The sequence below is a fragment of the Balaenoptera musculus genome, chromosome 3, assembly GCF_009873245.2.
Source record: "Balaenoptera musculus isolate JJ_BM4_2016_0621 chromosome 3, mBalMus1.pri.v3, whole genome shotgun sequence".
Lineage (NCBI taxonomy): Eukaryota > Metazoa > Chordata > Mammalia > Artiodactyla > Balaenopteridae > Balaenoptera > Balaenoptera musculus.
The window spans coordinates 8,610,847-8,632,484 of NC_045787.1; the positions used below are offsets into that span (position 1 = coordinate 8,610,847).

At 42.4% G+C, this 21,638-nt stretch overlaps 1 protein-coding gene and 2 pseudogenes across 1 annotated transcript in view; 1 reads left to right on the forward strand and 2 right to left on the reverse strand.

Annotated features, from left to right (window-relative positions):
• Nucleotides 1-624: 624 nt before the first annotated feature.
• LOC118891701 lies at nucleotides 625-2,032 on the reverse strand (annotated as a pseudogene).
• Nucleotides 2,033-2,170: 138 nt separating this feature from the next.
• The window catches only part of MARCHF6 (membrane associated ring-CH-type finger 6), a 75,689-nt gene continuing 56,221 nt past the window's right edge, over nucleotides 2,171-21,638 (forward strand). The window contains exons 1-2 of the mRNA XM_036846439.1: nucleotides 2,171-2,425; nucleotides 21,332-21,428. Of these exons, the coding sequence (XP_036702334.1) occupies nucleotides 2,407-2,425; nucleotides 21,332-21,428 (116 nt within the window). The 5' untranslated portion in view covers nucleotides 2,171-2,406. The remainder of the gene's footprint in view (nucleotides 2,426-21,331; nucleotides 21,429-21,638) is intronic.
• Nucleotides 12,446-12,843, reverse strand: LOC118893157 (annotated as a pseudogene).

A 21,638-nucleotide genomic window follows, 5' to 3' on the forward strand; every position in this document is an offset into this window, starting at 1 on the left:
TCCAAAGGCTGAATGAAAAAAGGTTGGGGCAATTCTCAACTCTAGAAGTAACCTTCCTTTGAGCATCACAAAGGAAGACACAGAAAGACAAAAGGAGGGAGCCCTCCACCCGCACCGCATACACCCACATCCCTCCAATCCTAACCCAGGTCTACCGCCTGAAGGTTCACATACCTGCCCGGAAAGACCACTGGCACTTCCTTCAGTAAATCTCGAAGTCTACCTCTCAGAATCCTTCCCGCTTTTGCTGTACAACCCGAGGCTGGGTCTGGTGGTCCTGAACTGTGACCCTGGTCTGAGTTGAGTGCTCTGCCACAGGCCTTACAGGGGGTGTGAGTGCTTGTCCGGTTGGGCGGGAGGGGTGGGGACAGGGGTATGAGCCTCCTTCAGATTCCATTTCTTGGGAGATAATATAGTCTAAACATATTTAAGAAAAAGCTTAAATATGCTCAGTTCTCAAGGTCAGCCCTTGAAATCAGCGGGCCTCCATTATCGTGTCAAGACTTTGAATTCTCTCCTACCTTGGGTAACATGAGTGACTCTGGTCAAATCGGTGACATTAGTCTTCAAGGGCTGCTCTCTCTACAGAGGATTCCACTTCATTATTTTTTTTTCTTTTTTTTTATTTTAACAGTTTTTAATGAAAGTTGTATACAAGATTACTTCATTCCTGCATCTTCTCAATTGTTTCTTCCTTATATTTGCCCTTTTCCTTTCCTACTAGGCGAGATTTGGCTTTACGTTCGAGGATCTTTTTGTGGTCTTTGTCCAGTTTTAGTCTGGTGATAACCACCTTGCTGGGGTGAATGCCCACATGGACAGTCGTGCCATTAGCCTTCTCCGGCTGCGCTCGTTCAATGTAGACGACATACTTCTTCCTGTAAACCTGGACTACTTTGCCATTTGCTGCCCTTTGTAGTGCCCTCGTACAACCTGAACTTCATCGTCCTTCCAGATGGGCATGGATCGGACATTGTACTTCTGTCTCAGCTCTTTAGAAAGAGGGGAAGACATAATCTTCCTGCGAATGTAGGAAGGCGCATTGAAATGCCTTTTCGGGTTCTTGCTTCGGTCAGAAGTCACAAAGGGATTGAACTTCATTTCGGCCGCTGGCGCTTCAGCGACGGCCACAAAAGGGAAAAGGGCCCACTTCGTTATTTTTATTCTAAGTCTCATTCTGATTGATGAGGCTTGGGGGAGGGCGTCTTCCCAACTCCTTCACTCACACAGATGGAAAAGAGATTGCTAGCATTCCTGAATGTATCATATATCTAATCTATATGCAAGTCATTTGCATATTCTTTAAAATAGATTTCCTTCGGATTAGAGACAACTTTAGTTCTACTCAGGTGATTCTAAAAGTGGTGACCTTTCTAACTTGTTATTTTCTACATAGTTCTTCTTTGAGACAACAAGCCAGGGATTACGGTGAGGAAAGGTGCTGTACTGATGGAAGCAGAGCTCAGTCCGAAGCAATTTAGCTCCGGCCAGGTAAGCGTCCGACACGCAGTGTTATCAAGCCCTGTCCGTATCTGAACCGATTTCCCTTACAGGAGGGTGTTGCAGCCTCCAGCCTAAGCAGGTTATTGAAGCAGTCCTTCCAGGCAAATGAAGTTTCCCTGGGAGGGACTGTGGTAGAGTTAGAGCTTGCCTTTTTAATTTAAGTGACATTTCAGTACTTCCTCAAAACGTGCATCAGAAGTGCCCGCGTGCGGAACAAAAATGCATATCCCTGGGCCGACTCCAAACACGCGGCACCAGAATCTCGGGGCGGGAGGGAGGGGGGGCGCCGAACTTGTATTTTCACAGGCGCCCAGGTAACTCTTCAGCTCTGAGACCCGCCTTAGTCTGCACCGCGCCCGGGCCGGCGCTGGGCTCGCCACCTCGCCGTCAGGCGCTCGCTCCCGCTGCTCTCCTCCCTCAGCTCCGCGCCTTCTTTGTCGCCTCCCTCGGGGTCATTAGAACTCAGCCCCTTCTAAGGTTTCAGCCCCATTGCCCCGCGCAGCCCTGGGGACAAACCCCGTGTAGTCCGCCGCCCACGAGAGTAACCACCCACTGTCCGCGAAGGGCGCCGCAACGCCCCCGCGGCCGCCGCCGGAAGTGACGGCACTTGTCGTTGACGCGCCCCGCCCCTTCCGCCTCCGCGCCCCGCCCAGGCCTCTCCCCTCCGCTTTCCCCGCCCCTCCCCCTCCCCTCTCTCGCCCGTTTTATGTCAGCCTTTCTCCCTCTCCCTGTCCCCCTCTCTCCTTCCTCTAGCTTCCTCTTTCGCACCTGAGCAACGCACCTGCCCGGGCCCGGCTCCGCTCCCTCCTCTCCTTCCCTTCCCCCCGCCCCGGCCGGAAGGCTCCGGCCTCCGCCGCGGGAGCTTGGCGGCTGCGTCACCGCCGCCCCCCCGCCCCAGACAAGATGGACACCGCCGAGGAAGGTAAGTCGGCGGCGCCCGCGCCCTTGCTCTGGCGCCCGGGTGCGGGCCGGGCCCGCGCCCGGTCCACGGCGCTCGAGGCGGGCGGCGAGGCCCAGGCGGAGCGGCGGGGGCGCCTCGGCTCGGGGCGGGGGCGCGCGGTGACGGCGGCGGGACCCGGCGGGCGGGATCGCGGCTGGGCCGGCGCCGGGGCCGTTTGCCCGCCGAGCGGCGGGCTCGAGGGGCGGCAGGGAGCAGGAGGTGACCCCTCGGCGCCCCCCGCCGTTTCCCGCGCGCGCGCGCGGAGGGCAGGACCCCTGCCCGGGCCCGGGGCGTCGGGCTGCGGCGGCCGCGGCCGGCGTGGCTCCCCGCCCCCTCTGTCCCACCAGTCCTGGGTTGGGGGTGACGGCGCCGTGGTCGCTGCACGAAGTTTGGGGGCGTTTTCCACGCCCTTCCCCCACTCGGTTTTGTCTTTCTTTATGTCGCTTTGCCCCTCGCTCTCCGGGCCCGACCCTTTCACGATAAAACTTCTTTGTTGACTGAAACTTCGCGAAAAATACCCCGCCAGGTGACGGCCTGGTGGAGTGAACTGACCTCGTATTTAAAAACCTTGCCCTCTGCTTGCGTGGTCCCTAGTAGTTTGTTTACTAAGCGAGGCAGAGGCAGGGCCACCGAGGTTATTCGAAGCAGGAAGGCTCTTTGTTTCGGTGTAGTTTATTTTGTGCTTAGTCTCTGGCACCAATAAGCAGAGTTTTGTGTGTGTGTTTTGCTTTGTGAGTGCGTGTGTTTCGGATGTGGCTGTTCTGGAACAAGCTGACTCTTGTGAACTGAATACAGAAGTGAAGACATGACTGAACATCTGTGACTAGTGAAACGCATTTGCTAATCCGTAGAAGGTAGTTAGGTTGTTTTTAAGCAGTTTTATCTTTTTAGAGTTTATCGAATAATTTCGTGAGTCTGTAGAGGAAATTCCTAATCGCTTTCCTGTTGTTGCGGTTATCGGTGAAGATACATTTATGCTTTGGGTTTATTATGTGGGGATATAAGCGTCTTGCAACCTTACGGGTTGCGATTTTGATGATTTTAAATGAAGATCGTTAGGGGTTGTCGTGGTGTGCAGTAATGGGTGATGAAAAGTTTGATGTTGTCTGTATATGTGATGCGTGGAGGGGATCAATTTATCATTTTTTTTAAAGAAGTCTTTCGATAGGAAAACCTCAATTGTAATGATAGTTGCATGTTATACTTGACAGTTTACAAAGCATAGTTACATGCCTTCACATTTGATCTAAGATCCCTATGGAGTAGGTAGGTATTATTATCTTTTATAGGTGTGGAAGTTAGTTATTTTAATAGTTTGTCCAAGTTTCACACCCTCGTAAGAGAAAGATTTGAACCTAGGTATCCTGATTACACAGTTTTCCTTTCATTATGCCTGAGTTGTTTTTATTATATGCTGTGAGTGAAAGGTAATCACCACAGGAGACTCCTTTGGAAAAAATAGTAAAGTGAAACTGCTGAGGAGGTTAGGAATTACTTTCTTTTTGACAGGTGGTCCTAGTGTGTAAATTTCCATCTACATCCATACATCCTTTTGGATTCAAATTTTAATGACTCACTCTAGTAATGAATGTGTTTATTGATTTATCAATTGATATATACTGGCATGTTTTATTAAATTCCCATTCTTTGAGCTTAAGCACTTAGTACTTGCATACACTTACCGTATGATAGTGGTGATTCAGGAATTGCAGAATCGCAAAGGTGGAATCATGAAAGAAATATTTTCCGAGTGCTTCTAATGCACTGCCCACCCCCCTCAGTCGGGGTGAAGTACAAATGATATTTATCTACTGACTTGAACACTGTTCTCTATTGAAATAACTGACATTTACTGAGGACTTGATGGATGGCATGTACTTCACTAAACATTTTATACACATCTCATTTAACGCTCTTAAGACTTTTAGGTAGGCACCATTCCCTTTTTACAGATGAGGAAACTGAGGGTTAGTATGATTAAGTAACTTGCCCAAGGTCATACAGGTAACAGATGTCAGAGGCAAGATTCCAACTCAGGTCTGACAGACTCCGTGGTTAAATTTATAAGTGGATACCCAGTGCCAGTGTTGAGATGACTGTATTTTTGTCACTCCCTTTATAAGATGAATTATCTACATAATTTGACAAAGCTTTACTTTGCATTTGTTTTACGACACTGTTAGTCATGAAATGAAAGTGAATCTTAATACTGCTCATGCCTAATTTTGCATAATTCCAAATTGGAAGTCTTCTGAAATTTTCAAAGTTAGTGTAAATTTAACTTGAAAAAATGCTGGAAGGAAAAGGAGGATTACAGAAGATTTCAGGATAAAAATGACAAAGTGAAGACACCAAAAAGCTTGGAGACAACTTCTGTTTGCTGAATGAGTTATTACAGGTTATTTCTTAAATTAAAAAAATGCAATTGGGTTTTTATTTGATTATAAAAGAAACATTTTTTTTTTTTGGTAGGAGACTTGGAAAATATGGCTAAACATAAAGAAAATAAAAATTTTTTAAATCTTTAAATTTTATCACTCGTTAAAAACACTGTTGATGTTCTTCACTTATCTATTTTTTAATATGTTAATCTGAGCAAACAGAAATCTGAAATACCAACCTGCAAAGAGATTGTTAAGCTCTTCCATCTCTTTTAAAAGTTGCATGTTGCTTTCCTTCTCATGGTACCATATATGATGTTATAATGCTCAGAATGTTTCATATTTGTAGTAAACAAGACTGAATTCTATTAGAAAATGGGTTGTTTGCCAGATGGATTTTGACCCTTCATATTATGTGTTTGCTAGGTATTAAAGATCTCTAAAGTGTTCAGTGTATTAAGTTTTATTTTTGTAAAATCAAGTTTTATAATCCATTCTTATAATACAGCCATGCCTTGTTTTATTGTGTTCACTTTATTGAGCTTTGCAGATATTAATTTTTTTTACAAATTGAGAGTTTGTGGCAACCCTGCATTAGGTCTATAGGTGCCATTTTTCCTGAAGCATTTGCCCACTTCATGTCTCTGTGTCACATCTTAGTAATTCTTTCAAATATTTCAAATTTTTTCATTATTATTATATTTGTTATGGTGATCTATGATTTACTGTTGTAATTGTTTTGGGACACGATGAACTGTGCCCACAAAGACAGTGAACTTAATAGGTAAATGTGTGTATTCTCACTGCTCCACCAACTGCTGTTCCCGTTTCTTTTTTTCTCCTTGGGGCCTCCCTATTCCCTGAGGCCCGACAATATTGAAATTAGGCCATTAATAACTCTGTAATGATCTCTAAGTATTCAAGTGAAAGGAAGAGTCGCATGTCTCTCACTTTAAATCAAAAGTTAGAGATAGGTAAGATTAGTGAGGAAAGCACGTTGAAATCCGAGATAGGCTGAAAGCTAGGCCTCTTGTACCAGTTAGCCAAGTTGTGAATGTAAAGGAAAAGTTCTTGAAGAAAGTTAAAAGTGTTCCTGCAGTGAACACATGGATGATAAGAAACATCCATATTGCTTATGTAGAGAAAGTTTTAGTTGTCTGGAGAGAAGATCAAACCAGCCACAACAGTCCCTAAAGCCAAAGCCTAATCTAGAGCAAGGCTCTAACTCTCTTCAATTCTGTGAAGGCTGAGAAAGTTGAGGAAGCTGCAGAAGAAAAGTTTAAAGCTAGCAGAGTTTGGTTCATGAGGTTTAAGGAAAGAAGTTGTCTCCATAACACCAAAGTGCAAAGTGAAGCAGCAAGTACTGACGTAGAAGCTGCAGCAAGTTATCCAGAAGATCCAGCTGAGATAATTCTTGAAGGTGGTCACACTGAAAAACAGATTTTCAGTGTAGATGAAACAACCTTATATTTGAAGCAGATGCCACCTAGGACTTTCATAGCTAGAGGGGAGACGTCAATGCCTGGCTTCAGAGCGTCAAAGGACAGGCTGATTCTTGCTGGGGCTAATGTAGCTGGTGACTTGAAGCTGAAGCCATTGCTCATTTACCATTCCAAAAATCCTAGGGCGCTTAAGAATTATGCTTAATCTACTCTGCCTGTGTTCTGTAGATGGAACAACAAAGGCTAGATGACAGCACATCTGTTTACAACATGGTTTACTGAATATCTTAAACCCACTGTTGAGACCTACTGCTCAGAAAAAAAGAAGGTTCCTTTCAAAATATCACTTATTGACAATGTACCTGGTCACCCAAGAGCTCTGATGGAGATGTACAACAATATGAGTGTTGTTTTCATGCCTGCAAACACAACACCCATTCTGTAGCCCATGGATCAGGAAGTAATTTCAACTTTCAAGTCTTATTATTTAGGAAATACATTTCATAAGGCTATAGCTGCCATAGATAATGATTCCTCTGATGGATCTGGACAAAGTAAATTGAAAACATTCTGGAAAGGATTCACTATGCTAGATGCCATTAAGAACATTTGTGGGGGCTTCCCTGGTGGCGTAGTGGTTGAGAATCTGCCTGCCAATGCAGGGGACACGGGTTCGAGCCCTGGTCTGGGAAGATCCCGCATGCCGCGGATCAACTAGGCCCGTGAGCCACAATTACTGAGCCTGCGCGTCCGGAGCCTGTGCTCCGCAACAAGAGAGGCCGCGACAGTGAGAGGCCCGCGCACTGCGATGAAGAGTGGCCCCCGCTCGCCGCAACTAGAGAAAGCCCTCGCACAGAAACGAAGACCCAACACAGCCAAAAATAAATAAATAAATAAATAAAAAAGTTAAAAAAGAATATCAGTTTCTTAAAAAAAAAAGAACATTTGTGATTCTAACACAACATTGTAAATCAACTATACTTCAATAAAAAAAATAAAATTTAAAAAAAAGAACATTTGTGATTCATGGGAAGAGGCAAAAATATCAACACTAATAGGGGTTTGGAAGAAGTTGATTCCAACCCTCATGGATGATTTTGAGGGGTTCAGGACTTCAGTGGAGGAAGTAACTGCAGATGTGGTGCAAATAGCAAGAAAAATAGAATTAGAAGTGGAGCCTGAAGATGTGACTGAATTCTGTAATCTCATGATAAAATTTTAACAGATGAGGAGTTGCTTTTTATGGTTGAGCAAAGAAAGTGGTTTCTTGAGACAGAATCTACTCCTAGTGAAGGTGAAATGAAAAGTTGTTGAAATGACAACAAAGCATTTAGAATATTAGGTAAACTTAGTTGGTAGGGCAGGGGCAGGGTGTAAGAGGATTGACTCCTATTTTGAAAGAAGTTCTGTTAGGTAAACTGCTCTCTATCATCAAATATTTGAACTTCAGAGCTTGAGGAGATCTTAGATCTTCCTCATTTTATCGATTAGGAGTCTGATCCTGCAAAGCACTGATATTTTTCAGTTTCAAAAAAAAAATCTGTTCTTTGCTCAAGGATATACATATTTTAAAAGTAAAAGCACTGCAACATTGGAATAAATGTTGCAAGTATTGATGTATGAAACTCTCATTAAGATATTAAACGTTTTGCCATAGTAGTGTGCTCTCAGTGCAGCCCAGTGATATATAGAGCTGACGTTTTTCTTTTTCATTTTTCTAAATTACTGCTCACACTAGCAGAATGTAATATAAAATCTCATCAGCCTGTTTTTATGGACTGCCAAAACAATTGATTTTTATGCTTTATGAATTATATTCATTGGGAAGGGATGAAGCTGAACTTTATCATAATTGATCATGTTCTGTATCTATTATGGTAAAACCTTGAGGTGACTTAGATTTGGAAGTAATGGGTTAAAAGGATAGGAAGTTGTCAGAACCAGACAGCTAGTTACTGTCTTTCTAGAACCACATGGTCTTTCACCTCTGCTTCCAGTAATGCCTGCTTCATTCTTCTTGCCACAGATCAACTTTCACTGCTTTGGCATGCTTATGGGCAAGCATACATGCACTTATTTGACAAGTGTTTATTGAGCACCTGTTACGAGCCAGGCACTATTTTATGCACTTGGGCTAGGCTGGTAACAAAATAGACAAAATCCCTTCTTTCATAGAGCCTATGTTCTTGTTTTTGGCTTGGTAGAGGAGCAGGGGAGGACAGAAAATAAACATGTAATAAATTAGATGGCATGACTAGATGGTTATACGTGCTGCGGAGAACAGTTAGTTGGGAGGGAACAAGATGGGTGAGAGAAGGATGAGATGAAGCTGGATTACAAAGGAGCATGAGTTAATTTTGGTGGTGATGGATATGTTCATTATCTTGATTGTGGTGACAGTTTTACCAGTGTCAAGCGTTATCAAGTGATATCCTCTAAGTAAGCGTATTTTATTGGCTGTCCGTTATTCCTCAGTAAAACTTTTTAAAAATCCATTGTTTTTTACTCATGCATGGCTTTGTAACCTCATGTATTGATCATTTGGTAGCTGTTGAATCAAGTTATGCAAATCTTCCAAAGCTTGACACATTTTCCTGTGTAACATAAAAGTCACATTCATTAAACGTCACCACTTATCTCTCAGAAGGGCTTTAGGTATTGGAGAAGCTGTCGTTCTTATTGTGGTGGATATAGGTTTTCTAAAATCCTAATATTTGCTTGGAAGTTTTATTTTTGTCATTGGCAGCAAATATTGTCAGTGTTTTCCTCGGTTCTTAGGCTCCCTTCATTCTTTTGTGACACAATGCCTGCCGAATACCCAAAGCTGTCTGAATAATTGTCATTTTGTTGTTGTTGTTTTGTTTTGTTTTTTTTATAGTAAAAATGGTGTTTCGTGGGAGGTGGAGGTGGGGAAGCAGTTCAGCTGGTAACTCCAAAGAATAATACAAGTGCTTTTTCTTGAGACAACCACTGCTGTTGAGCCTGAGTCCAGGAGTGAGTCCACACTCTCTGTATTTTTCACTTCTAAAATTTCCACTTGGTTCTTCTTTAAATCTTCTTTTTCCTTTGCACTTTGGATCCAGTGAGGAGGCAGAAAACACAGTAACTTAACTAGAGAAAGTTGAAAGAATTATTAACCTTTGATAAGAGAATAATTATAAAGATGTAAGGACTACGGTAAAAGGTACCCTGGACCTGAGGGAAAATGTCCAAGTTGGGACAGACTGGGGAGGGGTGAGGGCCCCTCCTCACAGCTGTGGTTCAGACCTCATTGGAGGAGTATGGAGTTGTCCAAGCCAGAGCTCGTCCACAGTTTCCGGGTGAGCAGGAAACAACCCTCCAGGGTGCATGCAGGAGACTCAAGGTTGACGGGGAGGCACGCAGACAGAGTTAGGGTACCACTGTGGGCGCAAGGCCTGGAGTGTGTTGAGCTGATATCAGTGGGGCTGTGAGAAGTTGGTTACTAAAGCAAACCTGACAGTGCAGCGGGAGCAAGGAGTGCTCCAGTCCTCCTGTGTTGTTCCTCCAGCACCCTCTACCGACAAATTTATTTTTAAAAACTGTTTAAAAGAGTCCAGTTTCTTATCACTGAACAGGTGGTACTGAAGGATGAATTTGGAGCTGAGAGGAAATATTCAATACATTGATACTTGGCACACTCCTACTAAAACTTGGGAGTTATTGCCTGTGCTGCTGAATTTGCATTTGTCCACTGCTGGCAGAATCCTTACCACGAACTCTGTAACTACTGCAGGAGTCCACAGTACCTGCAGTTAGCTGCCACTGCTGTTTTTAGAGCCAGAAGTAGGAAATGGCTTTACTCCTTCCCTCCATCTTATGATCCCACAGAAGAGCTTCTCATTGACAGCATGTAACTCAAGCCTAGTCAGCAAGGCAGATGTAGTTTTCAGGCTTCCAGGAGCAGTAGTATAGGTGAATGTTAGTTTTGTAATGATCAGTAATCTGGAGAGATAAGAAATAACTAAGCTTTGGGATATATGGAGAATTGGAATTTAAATGTATGCTTTCAAGGCCTAATTACCAAATCCACATTTAAAAAAAAATAGGTATACTTTCACAGTCAAAAAGGAAGTGTTTTTCCACAGAATTTTAGCAGTTAAAAATTTCTTTTTCTTGTAATTGTAGAAGTAGCAATGAAACAGTAGAAACCGGGAAAATGGGAAGAAAATCACCCGTGTTCTCATCTAACCAATATAATGGCTATCATTTTTTTGTATTTTCTCTTTTAGGCTGTTTTGGGTTTTTTCCCTAGTTGTAAGAACAGTGTGTATTCATTTTTTTATTCCTGCTTTGTTTACTTAACATTATGCATACTTCCATATTGTCATATAACTGCTATTTTTAAGGGGCTGTAGACATTCGTGTAGTGAATGTACCACAATTTATGTAGTCACACTTCTGGTTTTAGCTATATAGGTTATCCACAGATATTTTGAATACTGTTTTTTAATGTATTTTTAATATTTGTTTACTGTAATCGTAGCTACTAATTATAAAATTTTTGTTGATAATTAGCTATTAAAAATCCTTTGTTACTACAACCAGGTGAATCAAGGTCAACATTAACAGTCATAAAAATCATGTTGATAATGTACCGTTCATATTCTGTGATGAGATGGCACTTTGCCTATGTGATTTTCCTCCCCAGAACCCACAGCCCCACTCTAATCATGAGCAAAAACATCAGACCAATTCTGGGGACTTCCCTGATGGTGCAGTTGTTAAGCATCTGCCTGCCAATGCAGGGGACAGGGGTTCGAGCCCTGGTCTGGAAGGATCCCACATGCCGCGGAGCAACTAAGCCTGTGCGCCACAACTACTGAGCCTGCGCTCTAGCGCCTGTGAGCCACAACTACTGAGCCCGCGTGCCACAACTACTGAAGCCTGTGCGCCTAGAGCCCATGCTCTGCAACAAAGATAAACCACCACACTGAGAAGCCTGCACACCGCAACAAAGAGTAACCCGTGCTCACCGCAACTAGAGAAAGCCCGCGTGCAACAACGAAGATGCAATGCACACAAAAAATAAATTAATTAGTTTAAAAAAAATCGAAGTCATCAAAAACAAGGGAAGTGTGAGAAACTGCCAGAGCCAAGAGACGCCTAAGGAGACATGACAATTAAATGTAATGTGGATTCTGGGATAGAAAATGACGTTAGGTAAAGATCAAGGAAATCTGAATAAACTGTTGACTTTAGTTAATGATAATGTGTCAATATGGGTTCATTAAGTGTAATAGAACTACCATCCTAATGTAGGATGCTAATAAGAGGGGATACTGGGTACTGTGTACGGGGGAGCATTGTCCTGTCTCCTTATATTTTCTGTAAATGTAATCTGTTCTAAAAAAGTGTATTAAACCCTTTGTTTATTAAACTATCACTAGTTTATCACCAGAAGGAAAGTGGAAACATTTTGAAATCTTATGTGAAAGAACTTTCAGGGTAGAGAATGGCTTAAGAGTTAAGATGTACCCAAAACTTTAAGAGTTGTTTTGCATTTTTTCTCATAGTAGATACTTAGAATATGTTTGGATTGTTGGCTAAAAAAACTAATGGGATGGGCTAGCCTTGAATGGGTGTTGACTTCCACAGCTGGCACCAACTTGATAACCTCGCACACTATTGGGTGTTCCCCCTCCCTTTCATCTCATGGGCTGTCTCCATATTCAGTCACTAAGGACTTGAAGGTTTTGTTCAAAAAAAACTTTACTGAGCTAGGTTCTGTGCTAGGAACTTCTAAAAGGTATGCTTTGTGAAGATATTAAGTATTCAAAGAAAGCAACAAAAGTTGCCATAGGATTTAACAGAAGAAATTTGCCCTTTAAAACCAGGAAGAGCTTTGTTTTATTGTTCTAGGTAAGTTTGCATTCATAACCAGCAGAGTGCGTTGATTTTACTTTGGCCTGAGCAAGATTTGGAATTTTACTGCATGTTAACTTGGTGGGGCCTTACTCCACCACAGAACATTATTTCAGTTTTAGTGAAGGGCCTCAGGCTGCGCCTTTTGTAGACTGCACTCTCCTTTTGTACCCTTGGCCTTGTTATTCTCTTGAGGTTTTGGGTGGTGGGATTGATCCTAGTAAACAAAATAGATAATTTTTTCTTTGACTCCTCCCCCCCCCTTTTCCCCATTGAGGCATTTTATTTGCACATTGTTACATACTCCTAGGAAAAAAATTCCAGGATTTCTCTCCTATGTGTTTTTGTCTTGTTTCTTCATGGTCCTCATGCCAGCTGAGGTTGTCAGTACAGTGAAACCAAGCTAGCAGAATGGAAGTAGGTTATTTTGACATTTCTCTAGATTTTTGAGTTGCACTTCAAATCTGGGCCTGATCACTCCATGCTTGTTTAACTTGCCTGTGAGGTTCACAATAATTTTCCCAGCTCTGTGATCATCTGTGATTTGAAATTTGCCAATGTGAGCATGCTTCATCATTACAGTTAGAAACCAGATGATTTTGGAGCATGGCCTGACAAGAACCTGGCATTTGTCTCTCTTTTCAGCATTGTTAATGCTCTTGAGAGCATCAGCCAGGTCATTCATGCACACCATTGCGGTAGCACGGAAAGATGGTGAAAAGAGTTTTCTTTGACTTTCTGTGCTGGTGGTGGTTGTGCTTGTTTTAGTTTTAGTTTTGTGAAGCAGCTAAGATCCTTTATAAAACAGGATGGACTGATTTATGTCTTAGTCACAAACTTCCCTCAAACCTGAGCAACAGAGGGTTGCGTTAAGTTTCTCACTGACATCACGTCCAGTGTGGCTGGGGAGAGATCCTCCTGCTAATAATGCTGGTCACTTGGAGATCTAGATTGGAGACCATGGCTTAGCACATGATTCCACAGTCGTTGAGGCAAGAAAATGCAGTGTGATGGATTGTGTTCATTGGTGCCCAAAGACTTCTATGCAGAAGTGATGCACATCACTATAACTCACATTTCATTGACTAAAGCAAGTCACATGTTCAGGTATAATTTCAGAGGTGACAGGGGAGTGCAGTACTGCCACATACCCAGAAAGTAGAATGCCAGAAATATTTGATGACCAATGCTGATGATTTCCACGGTCCCTAGCAACATTAATTCCTACCTGGTCGAATGAAATAAATGTGCTCATTGGGATACATTTCAATCTACAACTTCATTAGAACACATTTTAGAGAGGGAACTAATTTTTTTTCATGTCGTTATCTTTTCTCATTTGTTCTTTTTTCCTACATCTGTTTAGACACCAGTACTGTAGAAAACTTTTTGATTTTATTAAAATTAAAGTGTATTTAAAGTTTTCGTTATTTAATGTCTGTGAGTTTTTGACAAATGCAGATAGTCATGTAGCCACCACAATCAAGATATAGTTCTTTCACTCCCCAAAATAACTTCGTGTCTTTTTATGGTCAGCTCCACCCCCAGACCCTGGCAACCACTGATCTGTTTTTGTCTGTATAGTTTTGTCTTTTCCAGAACATCATAAGTGGAATTAAACAGTATGTAGCTGTTTGAGTCTGGCTTCTTTCAGCTTAACATAACGCATTTAAGATGTAGTCACATTGTCGCCTGTATCAGCAGTTTGCTCCTTGTTATTGCTGAGTAGTATTCTGTTGTAGGGATGTGCCACAGTTATCCATTCCCCAGTTGTGGAATGCTTGGGTTGGTTGTTTCCAGTCTGGGAGAATTATGAATGAAATTCACATAGGTTTTTGTGCAAACATAAGTTTTCATTTTACTAGGTTAAATACCTAGGAATAGGATTGCTGGATGTATGGTAAGAGTATATATGTTTTTATTTTTATTTTAATAGGTATGTAGTGGTAATCTTACTGTGGTTTAAACTTTGTTGTTAATGTAAAAAATACATAACAAAATTTACTATTCTAACCATCTTTAAGTGTCTAATTCAGTGGCATTAAATATAAGCACATTGTTGCACAGTCATTAGCATCTTAACTGTGTTTTTAATTTGCATTCCTTAATGAGTCAGCATTGTTTTCATTTGTAGACCTTCTTTGCTGAAGTATCTGTTCAAATCCTTTGCTGAATTTTTTTGGACTCTTCTTATTGTTAAGACCCTAATTAGTAAGCTGGACGAAGAATTTGAATAGATAGTTCACAAAGAGAACGTGGCAAAATGTGGAAATATCCAGCTTCACTAGTAATAAAACTACTTCTTAAAATTAGTTGTTGTACTAGTTATTTTTACCCTTATATTTCAGTAATGTGTTTCATTAGAGGGAGCAAATCTACTGTTCAAAAGGAAGAAAATTATAAATTTGGAGCGGTAGATATATGTAGGATATTGACATTAAATTATGAAAAAATAAAACATTCAAGAAAACTTGATCACATAGCCAGGGTGTGTATGATAAAGTCAAAAAGTTGTCTTTTGGAATTGGGGGTTAGGTTTTAAATCCTCATTTCCTCATTAACTTGCTTGATAATATAGTTGGGCTAGGATTAGAAATAGAGTTTGCTAATCTTAAATCTACTCCCCACTTGTTCTTGACTGTCAGAGGTGGTGGTAGGGTCGAATTTTTTTCTTGTACTGTTTGGCTGGGGTACAGCAGCAGTTACTGTCTATAAAGTTTTCTGTCTTGCTGAGTTGCCCTTTCCTGGTCCTTTGGCTAGAGAGAGCAAGCTTTGGGGGGAATTTTTTTGTCTGTTCTCATTGGTGTTTCTAGCTTGCCAGCTTCTCCACCTCAGGCTCCAGTCCAGGATACTTGAGGCAGAACACAAATCCAGAGAACTCACTGCCTTGTGGTTCCTTGGCGTCCCAGCTTCTTTTGCTGATCTGCCTTCTCTTCACCTTTTCGAGTTTTCTTATGTTTGTTTTGTATATAATATCCTGGGTTTTTAGCTGTCCTTGGCAGGAGGAGTAGGCAGAAAACTACTATTTCATCTTGATCTAGAATCTTCATTCGTTTTCTAGTCTTTATTGCTGCCTTTCTCTAGAGCGAACCTTTATCCTTATTTTCTAGATGATATGTGTTTTACATGTTTTTGAATTTTTTTACATGTGGAATTGTATAGGAGTAGCTACTCTTTGTGTCTGGGGTTCTTTATCACTCAACATCATTTTGTGAGATAAATCCAAATTGTGGTTTGTGGTTTTGGTTGGTTTATTCTTTTTGCCATGAAGTATTATATTAAATTATATGAATATACCAAAATTTATCCAAATTTATTTGCCAAATTTAGGCAATTTGGGTAGTTTCCATTTTGGAGGCATTATTACGAATAGAGCTGCTATGAACATTCTTGTACATGCTTTTGGACATAAGTATATAGGGAACTATTAATTTTAAGTAAGATACTAGCAAAATACTACACAAATATATACAGTTGATACTTGAACAACACTGGTTTGAGCTACTTGGGTCCACTTATATGCGGATTTTTTCCAGTACTTTTATGGTGTTGGCCCCCGCCCCATTCGTGGGTGTCACATCTGTAAATTCAACCAACTGCAGATCAGAATTTTCATCTGAATTTGCTTGAATCCGTGGATGTGGACAGAACCTGCAGATGTGGAGGGCCAACTATGGGACTTGAGTGCCCTGGAGTTTTGGGATACATGGGGGCTCTTGGAAGCAATCCATCCATGGATGCTGAGGTACACCTGCACTATAGGCAACATACACTTATAAAATAAGGAAAGAACTTATTTCCCCCAACCCTGATCCCCCAAAGTAGCAACTGTTAATAGTTTTTTACGTATTCTTCCAGAATAAATGTTTAACTATGACCTTTATATACCTGTGCCTTGTGTCAGATTTTTCTCCTGGAATATAGATTGGCAGGGAAGAACCTTTCATTGCTTCTACTCCATGCACACGGACTAGCTAAGGAAATTGAGTTGAGGATATAGAGCAATGGCAGCTGCAGCCTATCTCTTAGGTAGCTTTTCCTGGCCTCCATTTCCCTGATAAGGGGTAAGCCACTGCGAATCAGGTGTGGCTCGGGGCCTGCTAAACAGCTAAGTGTTTGCCTTGAAGAGTTTTATAGCTGAGGCTTATCGCCATTCTGGTTGATTTATAGCAACAATCTTTGCCTTTCCATTTAGGGAAATATTTATTCATAAAGTACTCTTGAGCAAAACTCAGTCACAACTTCATCATGTGGGGAAAAACAAGAGTCAGTACTGCAAAAGAGATTTGTGATGTTGTTTCTTGGACCAAGTTCTGTATTAGAGTCATTTAGATGAAATGGTTTTAAGTTAGAAATGGGTTGTTGGTTGCATAGTAGTAGGCTTTTAGGAATGTTGAGACAGATTATTTAGATTTTATTTTGCCTTCTTTCCCTGATGAAGATAATAGCCAGTGAAAGTTTTAACACATTTTAAAAAACATGGTCAGTGAAATAGGAAAATTGCTAACATGAGTTTTCACATTTGTGTGTGTATGTTAAATAAACCACATGCAAAGACCTCCTGCTAAAGAACTTCACTGATAAAATTGGACTTGGTGGGTTTCCCTGGTGGCGCAGTGGTTAAGAATCCGCCTGCCAGTGCAGGGGACACAGGTTCGAGCCCTGGTCTGGGAAGATCCCACATGCCGCTGAGCAACTAAGCCCGTGCGCCACAACTACTGAGGCTGCGCTCTAGAGCCCGTGCTCCACAGCAAGAGAAGCCACCGCACTGAGAAGCCCGCGCATCGCAACGATGAGTAGCCCCCACTCGCCGCAGCTAGAGAAAGACGGCGTGCAGCAACGAAGACCCAACGCAGCCATAAATAAATAAATAGATAGATAGATAGACAGATAGGACTTGGTAGTGTTAGTAAAGTTCAGCTATTATATTTACAAATTGCATGTTAACCTTTGATTGTTTTTTTTAAAGTTTCATTATACAAAATTTCAAACTCACAAATAGATTAATGTAATAAACTTCCGTATAACCAGCATCTAGATTCAACAGATACAAGCTTATGGTTGATAATTCTTTTATCTCAGCCCTTTCCCTCTTGCCTCCCCACACTTCTGCTGGATTGTTTTAAAGGAAATCCCAGATACGATATCTTTTCATCCATGAATACTTACGTATTCTAAGAGATAATTTTTTTAAAACAAATAACCGCAGTACCAGTATCATACTTATTGTCTTTATCCTCCAAGTTTTAAAGTAACTATCAATGTTATTACTATTAACATGATGATTATTGAATTCTCTTTAGGATTTCTTTATAGGTCCTTCTGTCTTTGGATATAGCCTACTTGGGGATATATGATCATGTTTTAAAGTCTAAAGTAATTATTTTCTGTGATTAAGCTTGATATACACAGGTTTATTTGTTTGATTTGTTTTTGGTTTATTTTGCATTTGGATTATTATATGATTTCCACTTTTATTATTATGTAAAAGATATCTATGGTTCTAAAACAAAGTGATTCAGAAGCCTAATGTTCCCTTCCCTTTCCTTGTTCTTATATAATCAGTGGAGCTTGTGAAGTCCCTGATACAATAATGATAATTTTATGCATATGTGTATTTTGAGAGAGCCATAGTTATTCTCTGATTTTTTTCAGATGTTCCATGAGCAAAATCTTTGTCTATCTATCTATCAGCATACCTAAACATACCACTACGATAGAGCAGTGGTTCTCAAACTTTTTTGGTCTCAGGATCCCTGTAAATTCTTCTAAAAGATTCAGAAGAGCTTTTATTTGCCGTATAAGAGAATAAAAAAATTTAGAAATATTTATTCGTTTAACACACCCATTATGTGTTAATATAAAATTTTTTTAATGAAAATAACTATATATTCTAAATCCAAAATACTGGTGAGAAGAGTGGATTTGTTTTATATTTACGTACCTTTTAAATGTCTGGTTTAATGGGAGGCAGTTGCATTCAAACAGGTGTCTCATGTAGCCTCTGGAAAACTCCACTGTACAATGGCAAGACAATGAGAGTAAAACACTCTTAGTGTTACGGCAAAAATAGTTTTGACCTTGCAGGGCAAGGTGAGTCCAGTCCTGTACTTTAGACTGTCGAGCAGAGCTCCGGGCCTTGATTTAGATTTGTTGTGTTTGCTTAGTTTTCTGTTTATTGGTTCATCCTTCAGAAGGATGGAGTCTACTGAAGATCGGTGTCTGGTCGTATTCACGTGTTTCTCTGTCCTGCTAGTGGAGGTGCTGTCTCTCCAGTCCCACCCCACTCAACCCCACCCGCCCCTCGCGGTCGTGCTGTGGGAGTGTGGGGAGACATGGTGCCTCCTGCGGGTGGGCACATCCCTCAGTCTCCTGCTGTGACGTCCTTGCCACGGCTCCCTGCGCCACACAGGTCACCTTGTGGGGCTGGTCCCTGTCTAGGAGGCGCCCGGCTGGCGATCAGCCGTTCACACCCGTGTTGATACTGTTTCCGGTGTTTGTCCCTGCGTCCCGCTAGCCGAGGTGTGCCCACAAAGGCTGTCCCTGCCCCACCCCAGTCCATCCCCGTATAACTGGTGGCTGACCAGCCACCATGTTGGTGGAGGGTGACGTGGCGACCCTCGTGGTGACCCTTGTTCGTGTAAGCCCAGCGGTGTCTCTTGCTGCTTCCCTCTGCACTGTGTCTTGCTTATGGGACACCCCTTGCCGCGCTGTGGCTACTGCGCCCTACTTTCTACTCCCGCAGCTGCCTGAGAGCTGGCCGGGGAGACAGGATGAGGTGGAACCACTTTGCCCTATGACTGCACCTGTCTCCTCACACTCGCACTCAAACCCACCCTGAGTGGTTGATCCTGCAGTAGCCCTTGCCTGTCACTAAAGTTAATTCACGGGCGTCTAAGCGCTTCTGGCTTCGATACCCTGATGTTGAGAATGACTTTGAGTGCTTGTTTGGCTCCTACCTACAGAACTGTGGTAATTCTAGAACTAATCCATGCTCATGGGCATCAGCGGCTCTGCTCTGATGATTCTAGATGACCAGGATTGCACGTTCTGTGGCCCTATTAAGGAGTCGTTTTGCGTACCATGGCAACCACCGTGACTGGGAATTCGGGTGATGGGAAATCCGGATTCGATTCCATAGAGAAGCCTGGTAATCTACTACTCCAGCGTAGGAAGGTAGCAGATTTGCCACTCACGACCCGAGGGTGGGGAGGCAGTGATGAAGAACAACACTGGACACTTTCGAGGTCCAGTAATTGGAATGAGTCCACTTAAAATCCTTTAAGGCAGATTCATTGTGTGGCAAAGCTGGTACCGGCAGCTGAGGTAATCCCCAGCTTCAGTGGCAGGGTATTGAATTCGGTGCAGTTAAAATGCTGTATGATCTGCCGCGCGGGTTTGTGGATGGGGAGCCTCCGTTCCTATCCCTACCCCCTGCTTCTCGGCACCCTCCTGGCTCCTAGTCGAGTTTCTGTGGGCTGAAGTGTGCACTTGAAGAAATTGAAGTACTCAAAGCAGGCGCGAGCTGCCTGCACACTGCTGCTGGAAATCCTGGAATGGGAGCGTGGTTCTATTTTGTTTGTGTTGGAGGTTGATTGTGGAGGCCGATCAGACGGGATGGCTGGGATGCTCGTACTGCACCGCTAGAGCTCAGTCTTAGATTGATGCAGGACCGACCAAAGCGAAAGCTTTTGCCGTGGGTGTTTTCATTACTTAAGGAAGAAGGTGAAAATGGGAGGTTTGAAGAGATTCTGATTCCATGTTGTTCTGACCATAAACAATGCCGACTGCCCTCCTTATTTCCGGTAATGTGCCGGTAGCTTATTGCTGGCAGCTTATGGGAAACCGAAGTCCTTCGGATGGTGGTAGCTGGAGTGTCTGGTTCCAGAGCTGAAATGTGAAGGCACAGTGGTGTGATCTGCGCTTAGTTTGACTCAACCTGGACAACCCTACGCGACTCCATCACAGCCAGGATTGGCACTTTGATAGCTCTTACGTGGGTGGTGGTGCGCGGCCTTTCTGTGTTGCTGGAGCGATTTGTCTGGCTTATTGATAACCGGGAGACTAGTGTGCTCACCACTTAGGTTACCCCCAGTGCTTGATATCCCTAACTTCGACAAATATTGCTTAGCCACCCAGGATTGAGCATTCACAAGTCTGTGATGCTCTTAAGGGGCCGTAACTGCGCCACACTTCTCAACATGTGCGTATCCCAGTCTGACGGGTGCTGGGGATTCATTATTAAATCTATTAGTGCTGGGCTCTGGGTTGCAATTATTCCTCATTAATAAGGAGTTCCCTGTAAGAGAGTAGATCAGAAGCTTGCATTAAGTCCCTGCCCGTTGTTCATACTGCCCATTGCCCCTCAGATTGCCCACTTGGGGTTGGCATTTGGTCTTGGTGGATCACCGAGAAGATGGTCTAAATGAAAATCACAACTAGGTGTCGGTAGGTGGTCCTGCGGAAAGACCGCATTAAGGACCGAGCAAGCGAGCTTGAGGGATAGCTTTCGACCATCTGTATGTCACCTGCCACCCCAGGCAAGACTGACAGTAGTGCCATGAGAATCACTTGGGGCGGGGGTGGAGGGAGTGAAGGAAGAGCTGCTGCCCTTTGGTGGCCGACCCGTAGCCCTGAGCTTCCGTAGTTTCTGCTTAAGGTGGCCTCTGGCTCGCCTTTCTCTGGCCTTCGTGGTCTTGGGATGCCCCGTCCACACTCTATTGTGTGTGTGTCTGTTCCTGTCTGTCTCTCCCTCTAGGGCCGCCCTGCTGTTTCGATGTGTTTTTGTGAAGTTTAAACTTAGGACCGGACTTAGGACTTCAGACTTTAAACTGTTAGGACAGGAATGGTGAAGTGATTTTGCATATTTCTATCTATAATCTGTTGGTTATGAGGAAGTACAGTTTCAAAGAAAACCACGGTTTCCGTTATTTTCAATTTTGATTTATTTACAGAGCTCTCATACAAAGGAACAATTGACCTTTTTACATAAAAGAAAATTTTTAAGTTTCAGATATACTAGATTATCATCCTGATCACACTTTTTAGTTCTCCATGATGTTGATTAATGTTTTACCTAGTGATAGAGTCTTGCTTTAACATGCAATATTTTAGTTTTTGGTGGCCTATTATTTTTTTAAAAGTTATAACCAAAGATAATTCAATTTTTTTTTCATTAATAGATATATGTAGAGTGTGTCGGTCAGAAGGAACACCTGAGAAACCTCTGTATCATCCTTGTGTGTGTACTGGCAGTATTAAGTTTATCCACCAAGAATGGTGAGTCATCCTTTTAGAAAATTTTTATGTCTGAGCTTTACTGTCATCTATATAATAAGGGAGACTGTTTCAATGAACTTTCTCTGTAACTAGTTATTTCTTTAAAATTTTTATTGTGAAAATTTGGAAATTACCCATATTTCTTATTACCATGCCGTGTCATTTTGGTATATTGTCTTTCAGATGCACGTGAGTACCCATTTGTTTATT